At 35.4% G+C, this 21,361-nt stretch overlaps 1 protein-coding gene, 1 long non-coding RNA gene and 1 pseudogene across 3 annotated transcripts; 2 read left to right on the plus strand and 1 right to left on the minus strand.

Moving 5' to 3' along the window:
• Positions 1 to 198: 198 nt before the first annotated feature.
• Positions 199 to 6,603, minus strand: LOC103874381 (cytochrome P450 71B13). 2 transcript variants are annotated; one of them, XM_033273141.1, is made up of 2 exons: positions 3,292 to 6,603; positions 199 to 3,225 (listed from the first exon to the last, which is right to left on the minus strand). In XM_033273141.1, exons 1-2 carry the CDS (start codon positions 4,165 to 4,167, stop codon positions 2,611 to 2,613), a joined length of 1,491 nt encoding a protein of 496 aa, XP_033129032.1. In that variant the 5' UTR covers positions 4,168 to 6,603; the 3' UTR covers positions 199 to 2,610. The 2 variants fall into 2 exon arrangements, with proteins under 2 accessions (XP_033129032.1, XP_033129031.1); XM_033273140.1 differs by having other exon boundaries at positions 199 to 2,536; positions 2,583 to 6,603.
• On the plus strand, positions 231 to 2,241 carry LOC103874379 (annotated as a pseudogene).
• Positions 6,604 to 10,027: 3,424 nt separating the features above from the next.
• On the plus strand, positions 10,028 to 17,287 carry LOC117125993. Its single transcript, XR_004448484.1, has 2 exons — positions 10,028 to 11,610; positions 16,233 to 17,287. It is a non-coding gene; the product is annotated as an uncharacterized LOC117125993 (long non-coding RNA).
• Positions 17,288 to 21,361: the final 4,074 nt, after the last annotated feature.

Consider the following 21,361-nt stretch of genomic DNA (forward strand, 5'->3'; position numbering starts at 1 on the left):
TTTTATTCAAATATTTAGAAATTTTCGGATAAGCAGACATTAGTTGATCGTGTATAGAAGCATAGTAGTCTTCTCGTGTTGCTTTATGTGAGTTTTGAGTTAAAAGTTAAGAGATTGTTTCTTATATTCCGCTAAGAATCCACCCTAAGAACCCCCATTAATCATGCTCTTACGCGGTTCTATACTTTCCACTTTCCATTGATATAAGCAAGTTTTTTTTTAAGAAAGATGAATGAGTTTATAAGTAAATGATTTCTTTATTTAATTTGGTATATAGGAAGACGAAATGAGTTTGTTGTATGTCATTGTTGCACTCGTCTTCTTTGCATCTATACTCATTGCAAGAAAGGCAAAGAAGAAAACGATGAATCTACCCCCTGGACCACTGAAACTTCCTATAATTGGCAACTTGCACCAATTAGGCTCGCAGCCTCCTCGTTCATTAACAAAATTATCTGAAAAATATGGACCTCTAATGTCCCTAAAGTTCGGGAAGGTATCTACCGTTGTGGCGTCAACTCCAGAGGCAGTGAAGGATGTCTTAAAAACATTCGATGTTGATTGCTGTTCCCGACCATACTTGACTTACCCTGCGAGAATCACGTACGGTTTAAACGATATCGCGTTTTCTCCCTACAGCAACTATTGGAGGGAAGTACGAAAGGTGGCGGTTGTTGAACTCTTCACCGGGAAAAGAGTACAGTCTTTCGTCGTAGCCGAGAACAAGAAGTTGCATCCTTTGTTGATTTCTTGAAACAATCTGCTTCATCTGAGAATCTTGTTAATTTCAACCAGACGTTAATGAAGTTGTCAGGAAGTGTGACTTGTAGAGTTGGATTTGGGATAAATCTCAAAGGAAGCAAACTCGAGAATACATATGAGGAAGTCATTCAAGGAACCATGGAGGTGTTGGGGAGTTTTGCAGCAGCAGATTACTTCCCGGTCGTTGGTAGGTTTATCGATTGGATCACGGGGCTACATAGCAAATGCGAGAAGGTTTTTAAAGCAATGGATGCATTTTTTGACCAATCCATAAAATATCATTTAGAAGATGAAAGTATCAAAGATGATATCATTGCGTTGCTCCTCAAGATGGAACGTGAAGAGACTGGACATGGAGAGTTTCAATTTACACGAAACCACACCAAAGGAATTCTCCTAGTAAGTAATGGAAACTTCTCAATCAATATAACTTGATTCTTTACATGTTGCATAACGTTTAAATCTTTGTCTTATTGATTATTAATTACAGGATATTCTTATTGGTGGAATAGATACTTCTGCCCATACTGTGACGTGGGTGATGACGCATTTGATAGCAAACCCAAGAGTTATGAAGAAAGTGCAAGCCGAGGTGCGAGAAGTGATTAAAAACAAAGACAATACCATAGAAGAAGATATAGAACAACTCGAATATCTCAAACTGGTGATTAGAGAAACACTTAGGATAAACCTACTTTTGCCACTTTTAATTCCATGAGAGGCGTCAAAAGATTTAAAGATTGGGGGTTATGACATTCCAAAAAAGACATGGATCCAAGTCAACGTATGGGCTATTCACAGGAACCCAAACATTTGGAAAGATCCAGGAGTGTTTATCCCCGAGAGGTTTATGGACAAAGATATTGACTATAAAGGTGTAAACTTTGAGTTGTTGCCGTTCGGTGTGGAAGGAGGATGTGCCCCGGTATGAATTTGGGTATGGCTTTGGTACACTTAACTCTTATCAATCTTCTTTACCATTTTGATTGGAAGCTACCGGACGGAATGGGCGCAAAAGATGTTGATCTTGAAGAATCATATGGACTTGTCTCTCCTAAGAAGATTCCACTTGAACTCATCCCGGTCATTACCCAATGGACTTAAAACTTTTTTATATTTTCATTGTTTAAGATGTAACATTTGAACGTATCTTGAAAGTCTTTTCAATTTGAATAAGGAAAATGTTTGAGGAATCCATATGTGTGCACGTTTTCTCTTGTAACAACAACTTTTTTTGTTTTATCAACGTTACTATTGTTTCACACTATAGTCTAAATCAGGGAATATTCCTGCATGAACCCTAAGTCCTGTTACTCAATATTTCATCTGAAGGCGGAAGTTGTATTTGCATGATGATCATAAACTTTTGCGAGTATGTTATTGAATATCAGATAATTTCATGGACCAGGAAAAACTTATAAGGATAGATGAAGAGACTGAACTATAATATCGAGAAATATAATTTTGTGATTATCTTTACGAACAAAACTAAGAAAATCCACGTTTTAGGCGGAGTACTGATGGTGAAGTTCTCTTCTACTTTCATTAATAAGTAGATTTTATGGTTAGTCAAAACGTCATATCTTAATTGTATTTTGGATCATGAATTTGTAATCATTTTTCTGTGGTCCATTAAATTAATTTGTTAGACTTGTTTGAAAACATGCATTAGCCGACATAAAACGTTGTGGTTACCAGACATAATTTGCTTAAAACTGGATTCATCAAACATGTTTCTTATTGATAATGGTAACACCTTCAAAACACTTCCAAAGGTTTGTTTCAAAAAAAAAAAAAAAACACTTCCAAAGGTTACATTTTAAAGTATGACAATAATATATATAAAAGTCAACTCCACTTTGTAATAACCGGGATAAGCTCAAGTGGAATTTTCTTAGGACAGACAAGTCCATATGATTCTTCAAGATCAACATCTCTTGTCTCCATTCCTTCCGGGAGCTTCCAGTCGAAACGGTAAAGAAGATTGACAAGAATCAAGTGTACCAAAGCCATACCCACACCCATACCAGGGCACATCCTCCTTCCACTACCAAATGCCAGCAACTCAAAATTTAGACCTTTATAATCGATTTCATTGTCCACAAACCTCTCAGGGATGAAAGCTCCTGGATCTTTCCAAATGTTTGGGTTGCTGTGAATGGCCCAAACGTTGACATAGATCCATGTATTTTTTGGAATGTCATAACCTCTGATCTTTATATCCTTTGACGCCTCTCTTGGAATTAGAAGTGGCACAAGCGGGTTTATCCTTAATGTTTCTTTAATCACCATTTTGAGATACTTCAGTTGCTCTATATCATCTTCTGTGATATTGTCTTTGTTTTTGACCACTTCTCTCACCTCGGTTTGCACTTTGTTCATAACTCTTGGGTTTGTAATCAAATGTGTCATCACCCATGTTGCAGTTTGGGCAGAAGTGTCTATCCCAGCAACAAGAATGTCCTGTAATAACAAAACAAAAAAATTAGATGATAAAGTTTGAATATTACAAGTTTTTCCAGTACTTGCAAGAAGAATTCCTTTGGTGTGGTTTCGAGAAAGTTGAAACTCTCCAAGTCCAATCTCTCCCCGTTCCATCTTGAGGAGCAAGGCTATGATATCATCTTTGATACTCTCATCGTCTAAATGACACTTTATAGCTTCATCGAAAAATGTATCCATTGCTTGAAAAACCTTCTCACATTTGCCATGTAACCCTGTGAGCCTATCGATTAATTTACCAACAATGGGGAAGAAATCTGCTGCTGCAAAACTCCCTAGAACCTCCATGATCCCTTGAATGACTTCATCGTAAGTAATCTCAAGTTTGCTCCCTTCAAGACTCATCCCAAATCCAAGCCTACAAATCACACTTGCTGACAATTTCATAAACTTGAGGTTGAAGTTAACCTGCTTCTCCAATGAGGCAGATTGTTTGATGAAGTCAACGAAAGAGGCAACTTCTTCTTCTCTGATATGTCCAAACGACTTCACCCTTTTCGCAGTGTAGAGCTCTATAACTGTCAACTTTCTCATTTCCCTCCAATATTTGCTATAAGGAGAAAAGCTGAGGTCGTTGCGGTTGTATGAAAGTCTTGCAGCGTACGTCAAGTAAGGTCGTGAACAACAATTAACGTCGAACGTTTTCAAGACATCTTTCACTGTCTCTGGAGTTGACGCCACAACGGTAGACACCTTTCCAAGCTTGAGGGACATTAGAGCTCCATATTTTTCAGATAATTTGAACATGGAACGATGAGGTTTGGATCCCAGTTGGTGCAAGTTACCAATTATAATAAGCCTTGGTGGTCCAGGAGGTAGGTTTTTCTTTGTCTTTCTCGTGTTCTTTGCGACGAGTATAGATGCAAAGAAGACGATTGCAAGAATGATATACCACACATCCATTTTGCTTCCTATACAACAAGGGATATATTATTTAGAGTCAATTAATAATAGCTTAATTTTCTATTTAATAAAATCTTAAGAGAAATATAAGTAACATGTTAAGTGGGTGGGATATGACCGTGCAAACTAAAACTACCAAAGTTCTTTACCCGATCAAGGTATTGGCAACAAAAATAGATGCCAAAAAAAGATGCAACATCGGAATAAGTCAAGAACGTGTGGATGAAAAATTAATCAACTAGATAGAGAATATAGCTTCTTTTGTAGTAATGAAACATCTACATAGAGAGACAGAGCTCGGTAATATTTACCTTCAAGTCTTTAACTTTGTGCAGAAGATTTGATTTAGAGAGAGGGAAAGAGATATGATAGTTTAGTAAAAAAAGAAGAGAGAGATGATAGTTTACTTGTGTTGTAAGACAAGCAGGCAATGGCAAATTCATATTTATAAACCATGTGAAAGTGAGATGATGTTGTAACGTAACTACATTAACGTTATGTTTGAGAATCATACATTTGAGCACGTTTCGAGTACACTTAGTGAGGTATCCCAATTTTGAATTTCTCAAAATATGAACAGAAAATATTTTATTCATATTTAATTTCGTGTTGATTTTTTTGGTTAATTCTCTCAAATAGTCATTTTAAAGTTTTTGTTACAAAAATAACCTGAAGAAAATGACCAAAATAGTTTTTTTTTTTTTTTAAATTTTTAAATTTTTTTTTTTAAATTTGAAACTCTATCCTCAAAATTAATCCTACCACGTAACTTTAAACCATATATCTATATTAGTTAATCTTAAGGTATAAATGTATTTTTACTCTTTAATAAAATTTATTTTGTTTATTTTTCTCATTGATGACTATTTTGTGACAAAAACTTTAAAAAACTAGAGAAAAAAAAATTTGATGAGATACGACTATAATGCATATGTTCTTAATTAAAATTTCTAATTAAAGACATTTTAGATGTTGTATGGATATATATATAGGAGAATGCAATGTAGATTTGGGATATTTTTATTAAGATCATATTTTTATCGAAAGATCAGAAAAAGTAGATATGGAACTCCTGTAGAAATTATTTCTAAGATTATCAGTTATTCCAATTAAACATTCGTCGTATATTTATGGGAAATTTCACAAATATGCAAGTTGTTCTGTTCTTTATAATAGTATCAGGAATTCAAGATACAGATCAATGTGTGCAGTAACTAACCAATTTTTTTTTGCACGAATTTATGAAGATCAATAACTAACCAGTGTGTGCAATAAGCCAATAACTAACCAACCTTTTTCATAGGAAAAAAACTTCACATAAACTATATTTTTTTTCTTTTTTTGTCAATCACTATTAGTAATGAATTTAAATTGCACCCAGAAGCTAAGCTAAGAGTGTGAAATTGTCCATACATTTAAATATTGCCCAAGACCTTATCACCACACAATGTGGGACTTCAATAATCACTAAAAAAATTAATAGTATTTTATGTCTCTCGTTGTCATCATTACAACATGTACTAATATAGACTTCCGCATAAACGAATAATACTCTTAGGAAATAAAAAACGAATAATCCGAAAATCTTTTATGATATGTGACACATGTTTGTTTGAAAAATTGTTGTACTTGTAACTAAACGAGGATGAGTTTGGTTTTGTAACCACTTGTACTGGAAAGATTTCAATTATATCCGCAAGGTTTTAACGACTAAATTATTTCGTTTACATTTTATAATTAGTCACGTGTCCTGAAAACCTAGTCTAACAAATTAAATTAAAAGATCATATGGAAGAATGGTTACAATTTCTTAATATAAATAACACATGTTTTAAATAAATTATGATATGTCATATTGACTAACCTCTAAAATCTACTTTATATGGAAGTGGAATAGAACTTCGCGATCGCTTCTGCACATAACACATTGATTCCCTTAATTTTTCTAGTAAAAATAATCACAAAGATAGTTCTAGCTGCTTTTTTTTAAATTGAATGTTAAATTTAACTCAACAAAAAAAACATTTTTGTATAGATGGGTCGTGGTTAGGAATCTAACCAGTAGAGATTAGAAATCTACAATCCATCCCAGGGCAGTGGTATTTTACAGATGAGTCGTGAAAAGACAAGGAGCTTTAAGGTGTGATTGGTAGTGGCTGTGAGTGCTCTCTACAGTCTCATTTCTTTCTAGAACACTAAATCTACATCAATCTTGATTTCTATTTTTTTCAAAGTTCACAGCCATTTTATAAAATCCACATCACTTTTTTGAATTTATGTCTTTACAATTTCTCTGCAGAGACAAAAACTTACAGCCCAAATTTAAAGATTTTTAAAAATTAAAAATCTAAAGCCAAAACAATAAAAACCACAGCAATATTTTTACAGTCAAAAAATAAAATCACAGCACTTACCAATCAACCTCTTACTTAGGGCCTGACTGGTTCAACCGCAGCGGTTGCGGTTGCGGGAGTTTGCGGATGCGGGTGGTTGCGGTTTCTAGCGGTTTTAAGAGATTTGTACGACTGGTTCTGCGTTAAAAATTGGTGCGTTTGCGGGATACTTGTGACTGGTTAACTACCAAATGCAGCAGCGGTTAAATAATAAATTAACAATATTTACATTTTATACAATTATAAAAATATCAAAATAATAATATTACAATAAATATAAAAGTTATATTTAGAAAGTTATAGTTTAGTTTTTTTAAAAATATAGAAAATATTTTTATTTTAAAGTTTTATAATATCAATTAAAATATAATAGATATATTTTAGCATTTTTATAATTCCAATTTAATTTTTTTAATGAATATTTTTATTTTTATATTTATATTGTTTTGAAAAAAAAATAATTTTTTTTTATCCTCTCGCAACCGCCCGCAACCGCAAACGCTAGCTGGAACCAGCTTTTGAATTTATGAGGTTCAGAGCGATTTGGAGCGGTTTGGAGCGATTTGGAACGGTTTGAGCGATTGTTGTAAAACGCCAACAACCGCTACCAACCGCAAAAGCTGCGTTTGCGGGTGGTAGCGGGAAAACCAGTCATACCCTTAGTACAAGGTTAGTATAACATTTTAGAGGGTTTTGATGGATTGATGGGAGCAAAAAATGTTAGGACAACTCTCTCACCTCTTCATGCGGAGGTGGAGGCACTAATATGGGCAATGGAATGTATGAGAAATTTACGTCAGTTTCAGGTCACGTTTGCAACGGATTGTTCTCAATTGGTAAAGATGGTTTCGGAACCAGAAGAATGGCCATCGTTTGAAATGTATATGGAAGACATTAAGATCTTGAAAGCAATTTTTCTAAACTCATAGATCATTCATGTACCTCGGACGGAGAATTCAATGGCAGATAGTCTAACATGCAGTATCAGAAAACAACCGTCTTTCATATTTCACATGGATGTAGAGTTACAAGTTTGGTTCACAGAATCAGTATGAGTTTGTATATGTTGATGGAAAAAAAATCCTTGTTACATCAAGTGTATCTTTTCTAATCTGAATTAAAGAGTCTACTACCTTTTTGATTTAAATTTTATATACTTTATTTATATAGCTTTGTCTTGTGGCAAACCAAAATATCATTTCTCCTTTATAATCACCACATCCCTTCCTTCTAATAGCAGTGAATCTGTTTCTCATGTTCTTATCCAGCATTTTGATTAGAAGTGCCACTGGTGAAGAAGCTTCTCCATGTCTTCCTCTATTTCTCTCCCTCCGTATACTATAAATCGCATATTGAAACACATATTGAATGACAAAGTGCTTAATCATACTCTGATTTGTATTGGACACTATCTTCATCAGATCATCCCACTCTGTTGTATACTGATCACATAAGACTCCTCTCATCAGAGCATCCCAGATTTGCGCAGAGTAAGGACACTCAAAGAAAATTCTCGCTGTTATAGTTCAGTCTCTTAATCTTTCCTGATAAGGTTTTCATGAATTAGCCTTTTGAGTTTCTAGTGATTATCGTTGGTGACGGTGCACGACATTATTTGATATCCAAGAAAACACTTGCGATAAAGACAACTTTCTTTATCGTACTTTAGTCTATGATCATCGATCCATGCAAATACAAGTTTCGTTTTCAAAAAAGTATGTCTTGCTAACGAAAGTGAACAAGAACTTAATGAAAATGGTTTAAAAGTGTGATTTGTAAAGTCGGATTTGGGATGAATCTTAAAGGGAGCAAAATTACTTATGAGGAAGAGGAAGTCCTTCAAGAACCATGAAAGTGTTGGGAAGTCGCAGCAGCGATTACCTCCCTGTTATGGTGGATTAATTAGTCAATAGGATCACAAGGTTACATAGCAAATGTGAGAAGGTTTTTAAGGCAATGGATGCATTTTTTATCAAGCTATAAAGCATTACCTAGAAGATGAGAGCCTTAAGGATGGTATCATTGCCTTGCTCCTCAAAATGGAAAGAGGAGAGACTGGACTTGGGGGATTTCAACTTAAACGAAACCACACCAAAGAAATTCTTCTTGTTAGTAGTGGAAACAACGCAATCAATATAAACTCATTCTTTACATGTTGCATAGAGTTTGGATCATGTATCTATACTATTAAAGCAGGATCCTATTGTCATAATTACCTTAGCCTGCCCCTTCCTTCACTAACATTGCATGTTTCATTAAGGGCAATTAAGTAATATTAATAACAAATCTATATTGGGTCATTATTTTTGGATCCAGCCCACATCAAATCTCTCTTGGGCCATTTGGACTTATTAAAAAATCAGATTTAATTCTCACTTTTTTTTTCCTTTGGGCCATTGAATCCAAATTCAAATAATTTTTTTTCAACTATTCTTAATTATAATTTTTTTCTTTTCTTTATATAATTGAAGCATTCATAAAAATAATTGAATTTTTTTATTGAAAAATATAAATCTTTATTAAAAGTATATAATTTTTTAATTAAAATATTAACCCCATGATAAAATTAATTTATCAGAGTTATACCAACTTAATTCATTAAAAAATAAAGTTTAATTTTTTAAACATAAATAGTCATTTAAAATGAAATACGATAAATAAAGATAAAATTTTTTAAGTTTTTTATAAAATAAAACATAAATATATGAAAATGTAACATTTACTAAATATTTGTCAATTGCAAAAAAAAAACAAAAATAAACCCGCGTTTTGAAAGCGCGGGTCAAAATCTAGTTTGTAGATTATTACCGAACTTTTTTTAGTACTGTTGTTTCAAATTATAGTTTAAATTAATTCTCTAACAATCAGGATGGCCCCGAATGAGCCATTTAAACAGGCCATTATAGGACAAGGCCCTGAAATTACTCAAAATTGCTTCACGGATATATCAGCCCTGAAATTTGACCCGAAACTAGATGAACCAAGTTAATTTCAGTGCTTTTACTATATGAACATGACATCCAAAAATTTTATTAAAAAATGTTAGGTAGAACAAAAAACGTAAAAGTTAAATTTGAAAGAACTCTTGACTAGTATGTTTACAAATATTTACCCCCGATTTTAATGAATGAATTAAAAGCTAGAAGGAAAACAAACTATATACATTCATGAAAAGTTATGAAAATTAAGTTATGTGTCACCCTCTTTTGATCCTGATTGATGTAATTTAATTGTATCACTAAATTTTGATCCGCGCTTTCAAAGCGCGGGTTTATTTTTGTTTTTTTTTTTTAATTGACAAATATTTAGTAAATGTCACATTTTTATATATTTGTGTTTTATTTTATAAAAGACTTAAAAATTTTATCTTTATTTATCGTATTTTATTTTAAATGACTATTTATGTTTAAAAAATTAAACTTTATTTTTTAATGAATTAAGTTTGTATAACTCTGATAAATTAATTTTATTATGGGGTTAATATTTTAATTAAAAAATTATATACTTTTAATATAGATTTATACTTTTCAATAAAAAAATTCAATTATATTTATGAATGCTTAAATTATATTAAGAAAAAAAAATAATAATTAAAAATAGTTGAAAAAAAAATTATTTGAACTTGGACTCAATGGTCTAAAGGAAAAAAAAAAGTGAGAATTGAATCTGATTTTTTAATAGGGCCAAATGGCCCGAGAGAGATTTGATGTGGGCTAGATTCAAAAATAATGACCCAATATAGATTTGTTATTAATATTACTTAATTGTCCTTAATGAAACATGCAATGTTAATGAAGAAAAGTGCAGGCTAAAGTAATTATGACAATAGGATCCTGTTTTAATAGTATAGATATTACGTGGAATGGATTGAAAACAAATTGAAAACAAATTAGCTACAATTGATAAACTCTAAATCAGCTTTCCCATTTATGTGTCGGCCATTTGTAACGTTTGGACCCACCAACTAAGTCGTATCTCGGATTCGAAAAATATTCAAAACTTAACCATTAGATCTTTCGATTTCGTTAGAAGCTAAAGTAGATCATCTTAAACTGTTTACTTTGCTAACTAAGTTTAAGCTTGTGAACTGTGGAGACGTAGAATAGTATCTTAGATTTGTAGAACTTATGTAATATATCCAAATATCCAATCCACCATGCATGTTAATAAAGAAAACCAAAGCATTTTGCTCAATGGTCAAGTGGGTTTGATCTTGCTGGCGTGACTTCCAAAAGATGAGTTCCAATTGGTACAATAAAGCGACTTTATACATGCAACCTAGTTGTATTTCATGATCAAATTAAGTGGAAGACCAAAATTTATATTGACGATTAATCTACAAAAGACTTTAGATGATAAAAAGACGAGCGTGGAAGTTTCAACGACTATTTTCCTTTTAACACTAGACAAAAAGAAAAGGTTGATCTCTCTCATGAAGACAAACTATTCTTTAGGTCATACTATGGTCTAAAATATCTCACTATGATTTTTTTGGTAAAATTATCTCACTAAGATACACAATAAAAATGAATCATATATATTACAATGAAATAAACCTAGCCAAAATAAACATTAATCAAATAAAAAGTTTTTCAAAAGATTACCACCATGTTGACATGTTGTGATGGGATGCAAATAAGTCTTAAAGGTTGAATACTTTGTTAAAAATGGTTTACAATTATTGCTTGGTAGAGGAATATAAGAGCAAGAACTCATTACATTAAGGAAGAATTCTAGTTGGATTATCATCACTATCATATAGTACCAATACGAATTATAGTCTCAAGTTTTAATCTAACAATCGAACTCACTTTTTCTAAATCCTCGATACAAATGTGATTTCTTATTCTTATCATATGCTGTCATTGCATATGTAGGTATGCTAAGAAAATAATTGAACGGTTTACAAATTGTTCTGTGGTGTAGGTTCCCCTATATATATATTTTTTTTTGCTAAACCCAATATATAAAATGTGAAAAGGGACGCAAAGAAAATATTCAGGGCCTCCTCTCAGTTTGAGTGAACGGTGGTAGCGAGGTGTACCACTGAGTATAAGCCTAGGATTGTATGAACTCAATATAAAGAAACTCTTCTTTATTAGCTTAAGAAACACTCACAAAACTTAAGCACTCAAACACAATCTCTAAGCTCACACAAAGGTATGCAACACTCTTGCAACTCTTTATATAGAGACTATATTTCCTAAACTCATTAGGAACACATATTTCCTTTTTTCTCTAATCCTATACTCATTAGGATTGGTGTAACTTAACTCCTAAGTTATCTTTATGTTTAACTCCAACATTCTCCCCTTTAAACTTAAAGTTAACTTCTTCAATATCTTGAACTCCAACAAGATCCTTCATCTCCTTGAACTTGATTCTTCCCAAAGCTTTAGTTAACATGTCTGCCTTTTGTTCTGCTCCTGGCACATGTTGGACGTCAACTTGTTCGTTCTCGATGCATTCCCGAATGAAGTGATAGCGCTTGTGTATATGTTTACTTCGACCATGGAAGACTGGATTTCTGGTGAGGGCAATAGCCGATTTGTTATCAAGCCGTACCACTATTTTTTGCCTTGGTTGACCCGTAACCTCTTCGAGCAAATCTTGAAGCCATATGGCTTGTTTTGCAGCTTCAGTTGCAGCCATAAACTCTGCTTCACAAGATGATAGTGCTACTGTCTCTTGCTTTTGAGAACACCACGTGATAGGACAATCATTTAAATAAAAAATGTGGCCTGTAGTACTCCTACCATCATCATCATCAATATTATGACTTGAATCACTAAAGCCTTGAATCTCCATTGTACTTGCTTGCTTGTACACGAGGCCTAGTGTTGTTGATCCTTTAAGATACCTCAGGACGTGCTTCAACGCGGCTCCGTGGGATCTTCTAGGATCGTGCATGTATCTGCTAAGTAGTCCTACACAGAACGCAAGGTCAGGTCGTGTGTGAAGTAAATAGCGTAGACATCCAATCTTTCGCCTATAATCCTTCTCGTCAATACTCTCTTCTTCTTCAGCCTTGGAGATCTTTAGACCGAACTCCATTGGTGTTTGTGTGGCATTACATTCGAACATACCTGTTTCAGTCAAGATTTTATTTGCATATCTTGACTGACTTAAAGTTATCTTTCCTTTCTCTTGGCACACCTCGATTCCAAGATAGTAAGTTAATAACCCGAGATCACTCATCTCAAAGTTACTTGACATCTCCTTTTTGAACTCTCTTATCATGTCTTGGTCGGAGCCTGCAACCAGTAGATCGTCAACGTATACAGCAACTAGGAGAAGTCGATCTTTCTGTTGCTTGCGGTACAAGGAAGGTTCTTTCGAGCAACGATTGAAATTTAACTTCTCAAGAACCTTGTTTAACTTCTCATTCCAGGCTCTTGGGGCTTGTCTTAGACCATATAGGGCTTTATGGAGTTTGTATACTTTATGCTCCTGACCTTTAACCTCGTAGCCTTCGGGTTGGCTCACAAACACTACTTCCTTTAAATCTCCATTAAGGAACGCGGTTTTGACATCTAAGTGGTGAATCTCCCATCCTCGTGAGGCTGCTAGTGCAATGATAAACCTGACGGTTTCGATGCGTGCCACGGGCGCAAATACTTCCTCGAAATCGATCCCATGCCTTTGAATGTATCCTTTAGCCACCAGTCTTGATTTATATTTGTTTATGCTCCCATCTGCGTTCCTCTTAATCTTAAATATCCATTTTAAGCCAATCGGTTTAGCTCCTGCTGGTAGATCAACAAGTTCCCAAGCATTGTTTTTCACAATCGATTTGATCTCTTCTTCACATGCATCACGCCATACTTTCTCCTCTCTTGCGCTTTCAAAGTCCCATGGCTCTTCATTCAAAAGGAGCAAGAGACGTTCTCCTTCTACCTCGGCGAGATAGATGTAGTCATCTAGATAAGCTGGCTTCCTACTGATTCTAGTTGACCTTCTAGGCTGAAACTCCTCTGTTTCTTCATCGGTTTCAACCGTAGTCTCGTTGTTATCTTCTTCGGCTGTGTTTTGGTCCTCGTGGACGTTGCTGTCTGTCTCATTGTCTCCTTCAGCCACGTTGTCTTCATGACCTCCAAGTACTACTTTGAATGATCCTGGTTTCTCTGTTATATCTCGACCACTCTTATTCCATTCCCATGCTTTGCTTTCCTCGAAGACAACGTCTCTGCTAACAACTATACGTTGTACCTTAGGATCGAGTAACCTGTATGCTTTAGAACCGGGTTCGGTTCCAAGATACACAACGGGACGAGACCTATGATCCAGTTTCTTCAAGTTTACTGTCTCCACCTTAGCATGTGCAGTACAGCCGAATACTCGTAGATGGTTGATGTTTGGTTTTCTTCCTCTGAAAGCTTCGTACGGTGTTGAAGAAACCAAAGTCTTGGTTGCTATTCGATTGATCAAATAGGTTGAGTGTCGAACAGCTTCTCCCCATAAGTAGTTTGGCACTTCCATGTGTGTCAAAATACTCCTTGTCATCTCTAACAAGGTTCTATTTCGTCTCTCTACTACTCCGTTTTGCTGCGGTGTGTACGGAGCAGTTAAGTGACGTTGTATACCCGATGCTTCGCAAAAACTTTTAAACTCAGAGCTTGTAAACTCTCCTCCCCTGTCTGTTCTTAACGTCTTTATGCTTTTACCGGTCTCATGCTCGACTAATGCTTTGAATCTTTTAAACTTGTCGAATGCTTCTCCTTTTTCTTTCAGCAAGATAGACCACATATAGCGTGAGTGATCATCTATGAGCACAAATATGTACCTGCTTCTTCCTGCGGTGGGTGGTGTTATCGGTCCACATAAATCACCGTGCACGAGTTCTAGAACAGAGGATGCACGATAGGAGGTAGATTGTGGAAACGGCTGTCTTGCTTGTTTAGCACGCAAGCAAGAATCGCAAGTCTCCTTCTCGACTTTGATCTTGGGAAAACCGGTGACGAGCTCTTTCCCTATCATTGTCTTCATTGCATCGGCTCCAAGATGCCCTAAGCGTGCATGCCAGCGAGAGTAGTCATCCTTAATCTCAAGTTGTAAGCACTTGTGTTCTTCCACCTCCATTATAACTTTATATAATCTGTTTTTAGACCTTGGTGCCTTCACGATCAAGTTTCCATCTTTATCATGGAGAGTAAGGTAATCTTTTCTCATTCTTACATCACATCCCGATTCTGTAGCTTGTCCGAGACTTATAATATTACTCTTCAACTCTGGAATAAAGTAAACGTCAGCAAGGATCTTTCTTCTTCCGTCTTGGCTTACAAACAACACAGAACCCTTTCCTTTGATGTCTATTCTTGAATCATCGCCGAAACGAACTTTTCCAGTGATTGTTTCATCAATGGATCTAAAATAGCTTCTATTTCCAGTCATATGGTTACTCGCTCCGTTGTCTAAGTACCATATTCTGTCACCATCAGTACTGGAATCGAACTCCTTGGGCTTTACGTTTTGCTCGTTGAGATAGACAATTTCATGCATCATAAGCCCATCGGCTTCATGAGTATCATCTCCGTCCTTGCTTTCAGTTGTTACTTGTAGTTTGAGTAGTCTATCTGGACATGTAGCAGCAAAGTGTCCCACTTTATCGCATCGGTAACATGTGATCTTGGAGGCGTCTCTGTTTTCCCAATAAGACCTACCGCGTCCTCTTCCTCTACCATAGTATCGGCCACCTCGACCACGTCCTCTATACTCTGTGTCTCGATAAGTTGGTGTTTCTGTATTGCTATACATAAGCTTGCTCTGGCTTTCTTGTGTATCCTCGTCTTCTTCCGCCGATATCCGTTCCTCGTATGCTTTCAAGCGACCAACAACGTCTTCGAAACCCGTGGTGTTTAAATCCAATAGTTGTTCAAGAGAAGCAACTATATGAATATACTTCTTGCGTGGTAAGCCTTGTAGGAATTTCTTCACGAGTTTGGCTTCCTCCATATTCTCTCCCAATGCAGCTGACTTCGATGATATCTCCGATAGCTTGCCCACAAAGTCATCGATCTTATCGTTTTCTTTCATCTTTAGCCGCTCGAACTCAGTCATGAGGGTTTGAAGTCGTGCCTCTCTTACCCTATCAGCTCCTACATGGCGAGTTTTGATCGCTTCCCATATCTTCTTTGCGGAATCAAGTCCTCCTACTTGTAAGATCATGCTTTCCGGGATGGATTGAAACAAGAGTGCTGATGCCATATCGTTCTTCTCGTCGTTAGTTGATTCTTGGTCGACTACTTCCCACACCTTATGAACCCTAAGCAACATCTTCATCCGTATTGACCACACGGTGTAATTGGTTGTGTTTAACATCGGACACTTTATAGAAGACGAGCCTCCTTCCTTCTTAACTGTTGTGGTAACTAGATCACCCATGATTCTCAATCAGGTTTGGCTCTGATACCAAATATAAGCCTAGGATTGTATGAACTCAATATAAAGAAACTCTTCTTTATTAGCTTAAGAAACACTCACAAAACTTAAGCACTCAAACACAATCTCTAAGCTCACACAAAGGTATGCAACACTCTTGCAACTCTTTATATAGAGACTATATTTCCTAAACTCATTAGGAACACATATTTCCTTTTTTCTCTAATCCTATACTCATTAGGATTGGTGTAACTTAACTCCTAAGTTATCTTTATGTTTAACTCCAACACTGAGGACCTCTGTCCCTTAGTCCAAGAATCAACAACCATGACGGTCTTGGTCTTACGGTAATCGTTTGGCTTTCTTCTTGCTCCCGATCTTTGTTTAGTAGGGTTTTGAAGACAACCCGAAGTCACGGAGTCACCTGAATCTAGCCGGAGCCTTCATCTACCATTTGAGTCCTCTGTTTTCAAGGAGCTTATATACTCCTTATGTGCTTCATTCCCGTGCTTCCTTTTCTCCGACAGCCTCTCTGTTGTAACATCGATGTCTCTGCCGTTCTTATGTGTCGCATGACCGGAGGGAGCCAGCTTAGACCACCTACGCTTGACCGTAACTCGGGCTTCATGTTCTGCGGTATTGACTCGAGATTGCTTCTTTAATTTGTACTCTGTCGAGATAGCTAAGGTTTAATCGGTCGAAGTCCTCCTCCAGTGGTGTGCCAGGGTGTTTGCCAGCCACCGCCGTTGAAGCCTGCTGGAGCCACTTTGGTGAGTGTTCGGCTGACAACCCTTTTAAGCTATACTCTTGCTTGCTGGTTAATCCGTATAAGCAAGAAGTGCATTGGTTTAGGGAATTTTAAATTGTTTTTTTCTTGTGCTAGTTTGATCTATTAACTACATGCTTTCCATTGTTTGGAAGTTTGGACTTAATTTTTAGGGCATGATTAACCTCAGTCTATTAGCCGAAGTTTTTAACTTATGATTTGATACTTTTTTATTTTTTTAAACACTTTTAAGCTAAGAGACGGCTCTTATATCTTTATTTAAAGACGGTTCTTAACTTTTCTTAGTTAAAATCTAAGAAAAGCTAAGAACCGTCTCTTACCCAAAACTAAAAACCCCAGTTAAGAGACTAAGATAATGATGGTCTTAGGTTCTTAGAGATTTTTTAAAACTTTTTGCGGTCCTTAAGAATCAAATTAGCTGTCAAAGCAAGCTATGGCTGCAAGTTTCTTGTAACCAAATCATCATTCATAGTAATGATATTTACGATTTATCAAAAAAAAAAAAAAATCCAGGGCATACAGTTTAAGCTACGTTCTGGTCTTTATATAGAGTACAAAAAAACAGGAGAAGAAAAATTGAATGAGAGGCCCACAAGAGAAGCTAAAGGAGACAGTCATGGCCACTTTTTTTTTTTTTCCACCAAGTTTTAATTTTATTAAAAGATACGGGCCAAGCCCAATGGCCGAAGCCCACATACAAAGGCCCACATTACTACTAATCGGCCAACCAAACAAAACACACCAAACCCTAAGCCCAAATTGGCAACCCCGGCCCAAGCCCACCTACTCGAACCCATCACCGACCGACTCTGGGAACGCGGGCGTCGAGGAAGCTGAAGCGCGCCACGTGTGAAGATCTTGACCGTCAGTGCGCCACGCGTCGCTCCGCCTCGACCCGACCGTCACCGCCTTCCCGACAGTCATGGCCACTTACCTCATGGAGTTACATAAAGTAGGTAAAAGCAGACCTGAAATAATTTAGATTGTCCATTTCCGGTACATTTAATTTTTAAAAACCTTTTCAATTTATTGTCATTTTCCTCTTCTGTCGTTTCATCTGATCGATGTACTAGTTTTGTAACTGTTTTGGGATCTACTTCGCTTTTGGTTCTTGTTTGTATCCCTCTCATTTACAATGTATAATATATTCCTATCCTACTATATAAAAGGAGCTAAATTCTAGCTTCCTAAGCCCTGCCACATCACCTAAAATATTTAGAACCAATCAATGTTACACATCAACATGTAAATTAGCTAAATTCTCGTGACTCCTCATGTCATCTCTGTGGCGGCTCCGCGGTTGCCTCCCTCCGTTGCCGTGACCAAGCTTCCTTCGCGACTATAAGCCATGTTATTTCCTAGCTCCCAAAGTCGTCGATCTCACTTCCAATTGCAGAAGATCTCAAGCCGCGGCAGCCAAATTAGCCAATCTCACTTCTATTTCGTCTGAAGGGTTGATGGTTGACCGTCTCTGACTCTTCACTTCGTCGTCACCACCACATTGATTAATCAATTATCTTCTTTACTCCTTTCGTCTCCTTTTATATCAGAATTATGCTTTATGGTTTGAATCCGGTGGTTTATTATTTTTATTTTTGTTTGTAATTGTTTTCAGGCACCACTCATTCCAGCCAGAAACATCCGGATACTCTGTTCACGTAGCTATGTTCACAAGAAGTTGCTTAGCAGAGGATGATACTCTGATCACGCAGCTATTCGTAAAAACGGTATCTATCTCTTCTTGGCCGACTACAAGTAATATTTTTTTGGTTGTTTCATTCAATTGTTTTTGTCTGGTATCCTACTATATAAAAGGAGCTAAATTCTAGCTTCCTAAGCCCTGCCACATCACCTAAAATATTTAGAACCAATCAATGTTACACATCAACATGTAAATTAGCTAAATTCTCGTGACTCCTCATGTCATCTCTGTGGCGGCTCCGCGGTTGCCTCCCTCCGTTGCCGTGACCAAGCTTCCTTCGCGACTATAAGCCATGTTATTTCCTAGCTCCCAAAGTCGTCGATCTCACTTCCAATTGCAGAAGATCTCAAGCCGCGGCAGCCAAATTAGCCAATCTCACTTCTATTTCGTCTGAAGGGTTGATGGTTGACCGTCTCTGACTCTTCACTTCGTCGTCACCACCACATTGATTAATCAATTATCTTCTTTACTCCTTTCGTCTCCTTTTATATCAGAATTATGCTTTATGGTTTGAATCCGGTGGTTTATTATTTTTATTTTTGTTTGTAATTGTTTTCAGGCACCACTCATTCCAGCCAGAAACATCCGGATACTCTGTTCACGTAGCTATGTTCACAAGAAGTTGCTTAGCAGAGGATGATACTCTGATCACGCAGCTATTCGTAAAAACGGTATCTATCTCTTCTTGGCCGACTACAAGTAATATTTTTTTGGTTGTTTCATTCAATTGTTTTTGTCTGGTAATTTAGGAGATAGTGAAATTGAGGAGACAATCAGAGAGATGGAAGCAACAGAGATGGAAGCAACGATGAAATGAAATAATTTGAGCAAGTAAGTGTAAAACTGGAAAGCCTATTATCCTAAGCACTTTGCTATTGACACAATCTGTTATATATATATATACATAATGATTAGAAGGATGCCGAGAAACAGCTGTGAAATTGTTGCAGAGTGGACGACCGTAATGCAAGAAGCTATATAAGTTAAAGGAAACAAAAAAATGTTTTACATTTTTTTTTAGGATAAATGGTCATCCGTTTGATGCAGAAATGTTCTACTTGAGGCATGTATGCACAAAGTGACAGAAGAGTCAGAAAAACGTGGAGCATTTTGGTCTGAAAAGTGGCCAGAGTAGAGATTGTTCATCAGTGGTTTGAAGACACATATGGAAATCAGCACAAGAGGATTTCACAGCAGACATGATTGTTGAAAAACTATTGTTTCAGTCATACTTCAAGGGTGTAGGAATTGATTGGTGGTATGTGAGAAACGTTATGGATTGAGAGCTGTATATGGAGGGTAAGCACTAAAAAAAAATCTTTCATCAATACAAAATTGGCTGCATGTATCTGTTACAAAATGATATATCTCTTTTTCTGGCTTTCAGTTTTATTGCTGCATTGAAGGATCTGAGACAGTGAGACTCTGTGTGATTAATGTACTTTCCTCAAACTTACGACCTTCATGATGATTCATCAATTCTCTGCACTGAAGAAGAGGTATGTATATATACAGCACTCTCACATATATGCATCTCTATTGCCTTTTTTTATATTTATGAATGCAAAATCTGATGTGTAAACAATACCTTTAGGTGCAGCTTGGTGTCTGTAATGGTTGAAGTGGACCGAATTCTTAGACCACAAGAAACATTTATAGTAAATGATGGCATGGAAAAGATAGGAGAAATTGAGAAGATGATGGAATCACTGAAATGGAATGTAATAATGACACATTCCAGATATGGAGAAGGAGTGATCTCTGTTCAGAAGTCAGGGTGGCGTCCTACAGAGGTCGAGACCATTACATCGGCCATATCAAGTGAAAGAGAATTGGTTTAATATAGTTTTATGAGAATGTTTCTTTCATGATCACGTTGATTGCTTACATTGTATTAGGCCAATACGTGTATCTTTTTTTGCCTTGACGAAAATTATATACAAGATATTGTCCCTATAATATAAGCTTTTTATAAGTTTTTAATTTGGTCCTAAACACCCGTCACCCGTGGAATATTTATACTACTGCAGCAAACTTATATAGACTGTCTATTTGAACTATAGGTATATGATGAGCTCATGTTAATTACATCACCAAAGAACTCTCAATAGAAAAATAAACTAGAGCAAAAAGAATTATTAAATTAAAAAAAATTATAACAAATTTAAAATATAGCTTTTTAAATTCAATAACCAAATATAGTAAAATTGTACTATATAAGAAATAACTTATCAAATAAATTCAATGTAAATTCTTATACCAAAAATTAATCAATAAATCTTATTTTAAAAATTATAATTAGTTATTCAGACAACATGGTTTTGTTTGGTGTCCAAATATAATAGCATATAAAAAATTCAAATAAATATCTATATTTTTAAGTAGTGACAATTGATATTAGGTTTTCATGCTACCTACCTTAAAATATTTTTTTATAGGAAAATAACAAAAAAATTCTACAAAAAATTATATATCAAAAAAATATTCTATTGCATATAACTTACAGAAACAATGATAATATAAATAGATATACAAAATAATAACCATAATTTAATGTGATTTTAATGTGATTTTTTTACAAAATAATAAAATAAAAATATCAACCATAATTTAATACAAAAATGAAACTAATAGATATACTTGCATAGTCCGACAGAAGACATAATGTAAAGTACCTATAACTAAATAAGTAACAGAAATAAACTTATATAACGTATACTAAAACCAACAAATTAATATATATATGTATATATATATATAATAAATATAGACATGTTTTCATCGATAATCACAACAATTACATTAGAAAATTTATTCACCTAACGAAATTAACTTTGTGTCTTTTACAGTAAACGAGTTCAACAAAAAAAGAATGATAAATTTTTTAAAAAAAATTATAAAATAACATTTCATACATTAATTAGAATAAAAAAA

Source organism: Brassica rapa, chromosome A06, assembly GCF_000309985.2.
Source record: "Brassica rapa cultivar Chiifu-401-42 chromosome A06, CAAS_Brap_v3.01, whole genome shotgun sequence".
Taxonomy (NCBI): Eukaryota; Viridiplantae; Streptophyta; class Magnoliopsida; order Brassicales; family Brassicaceae; genus Brassica; species Brassica rapa.

Coding starts and splice junctions, on each gene's coding strand:
- LOC103874381 (XM_033273140.1), bottom strand. CDS start 4,167: ATGGATGTGTGGTATATCATTCTTGCAATCGTCTTCTTTGCATCTATA.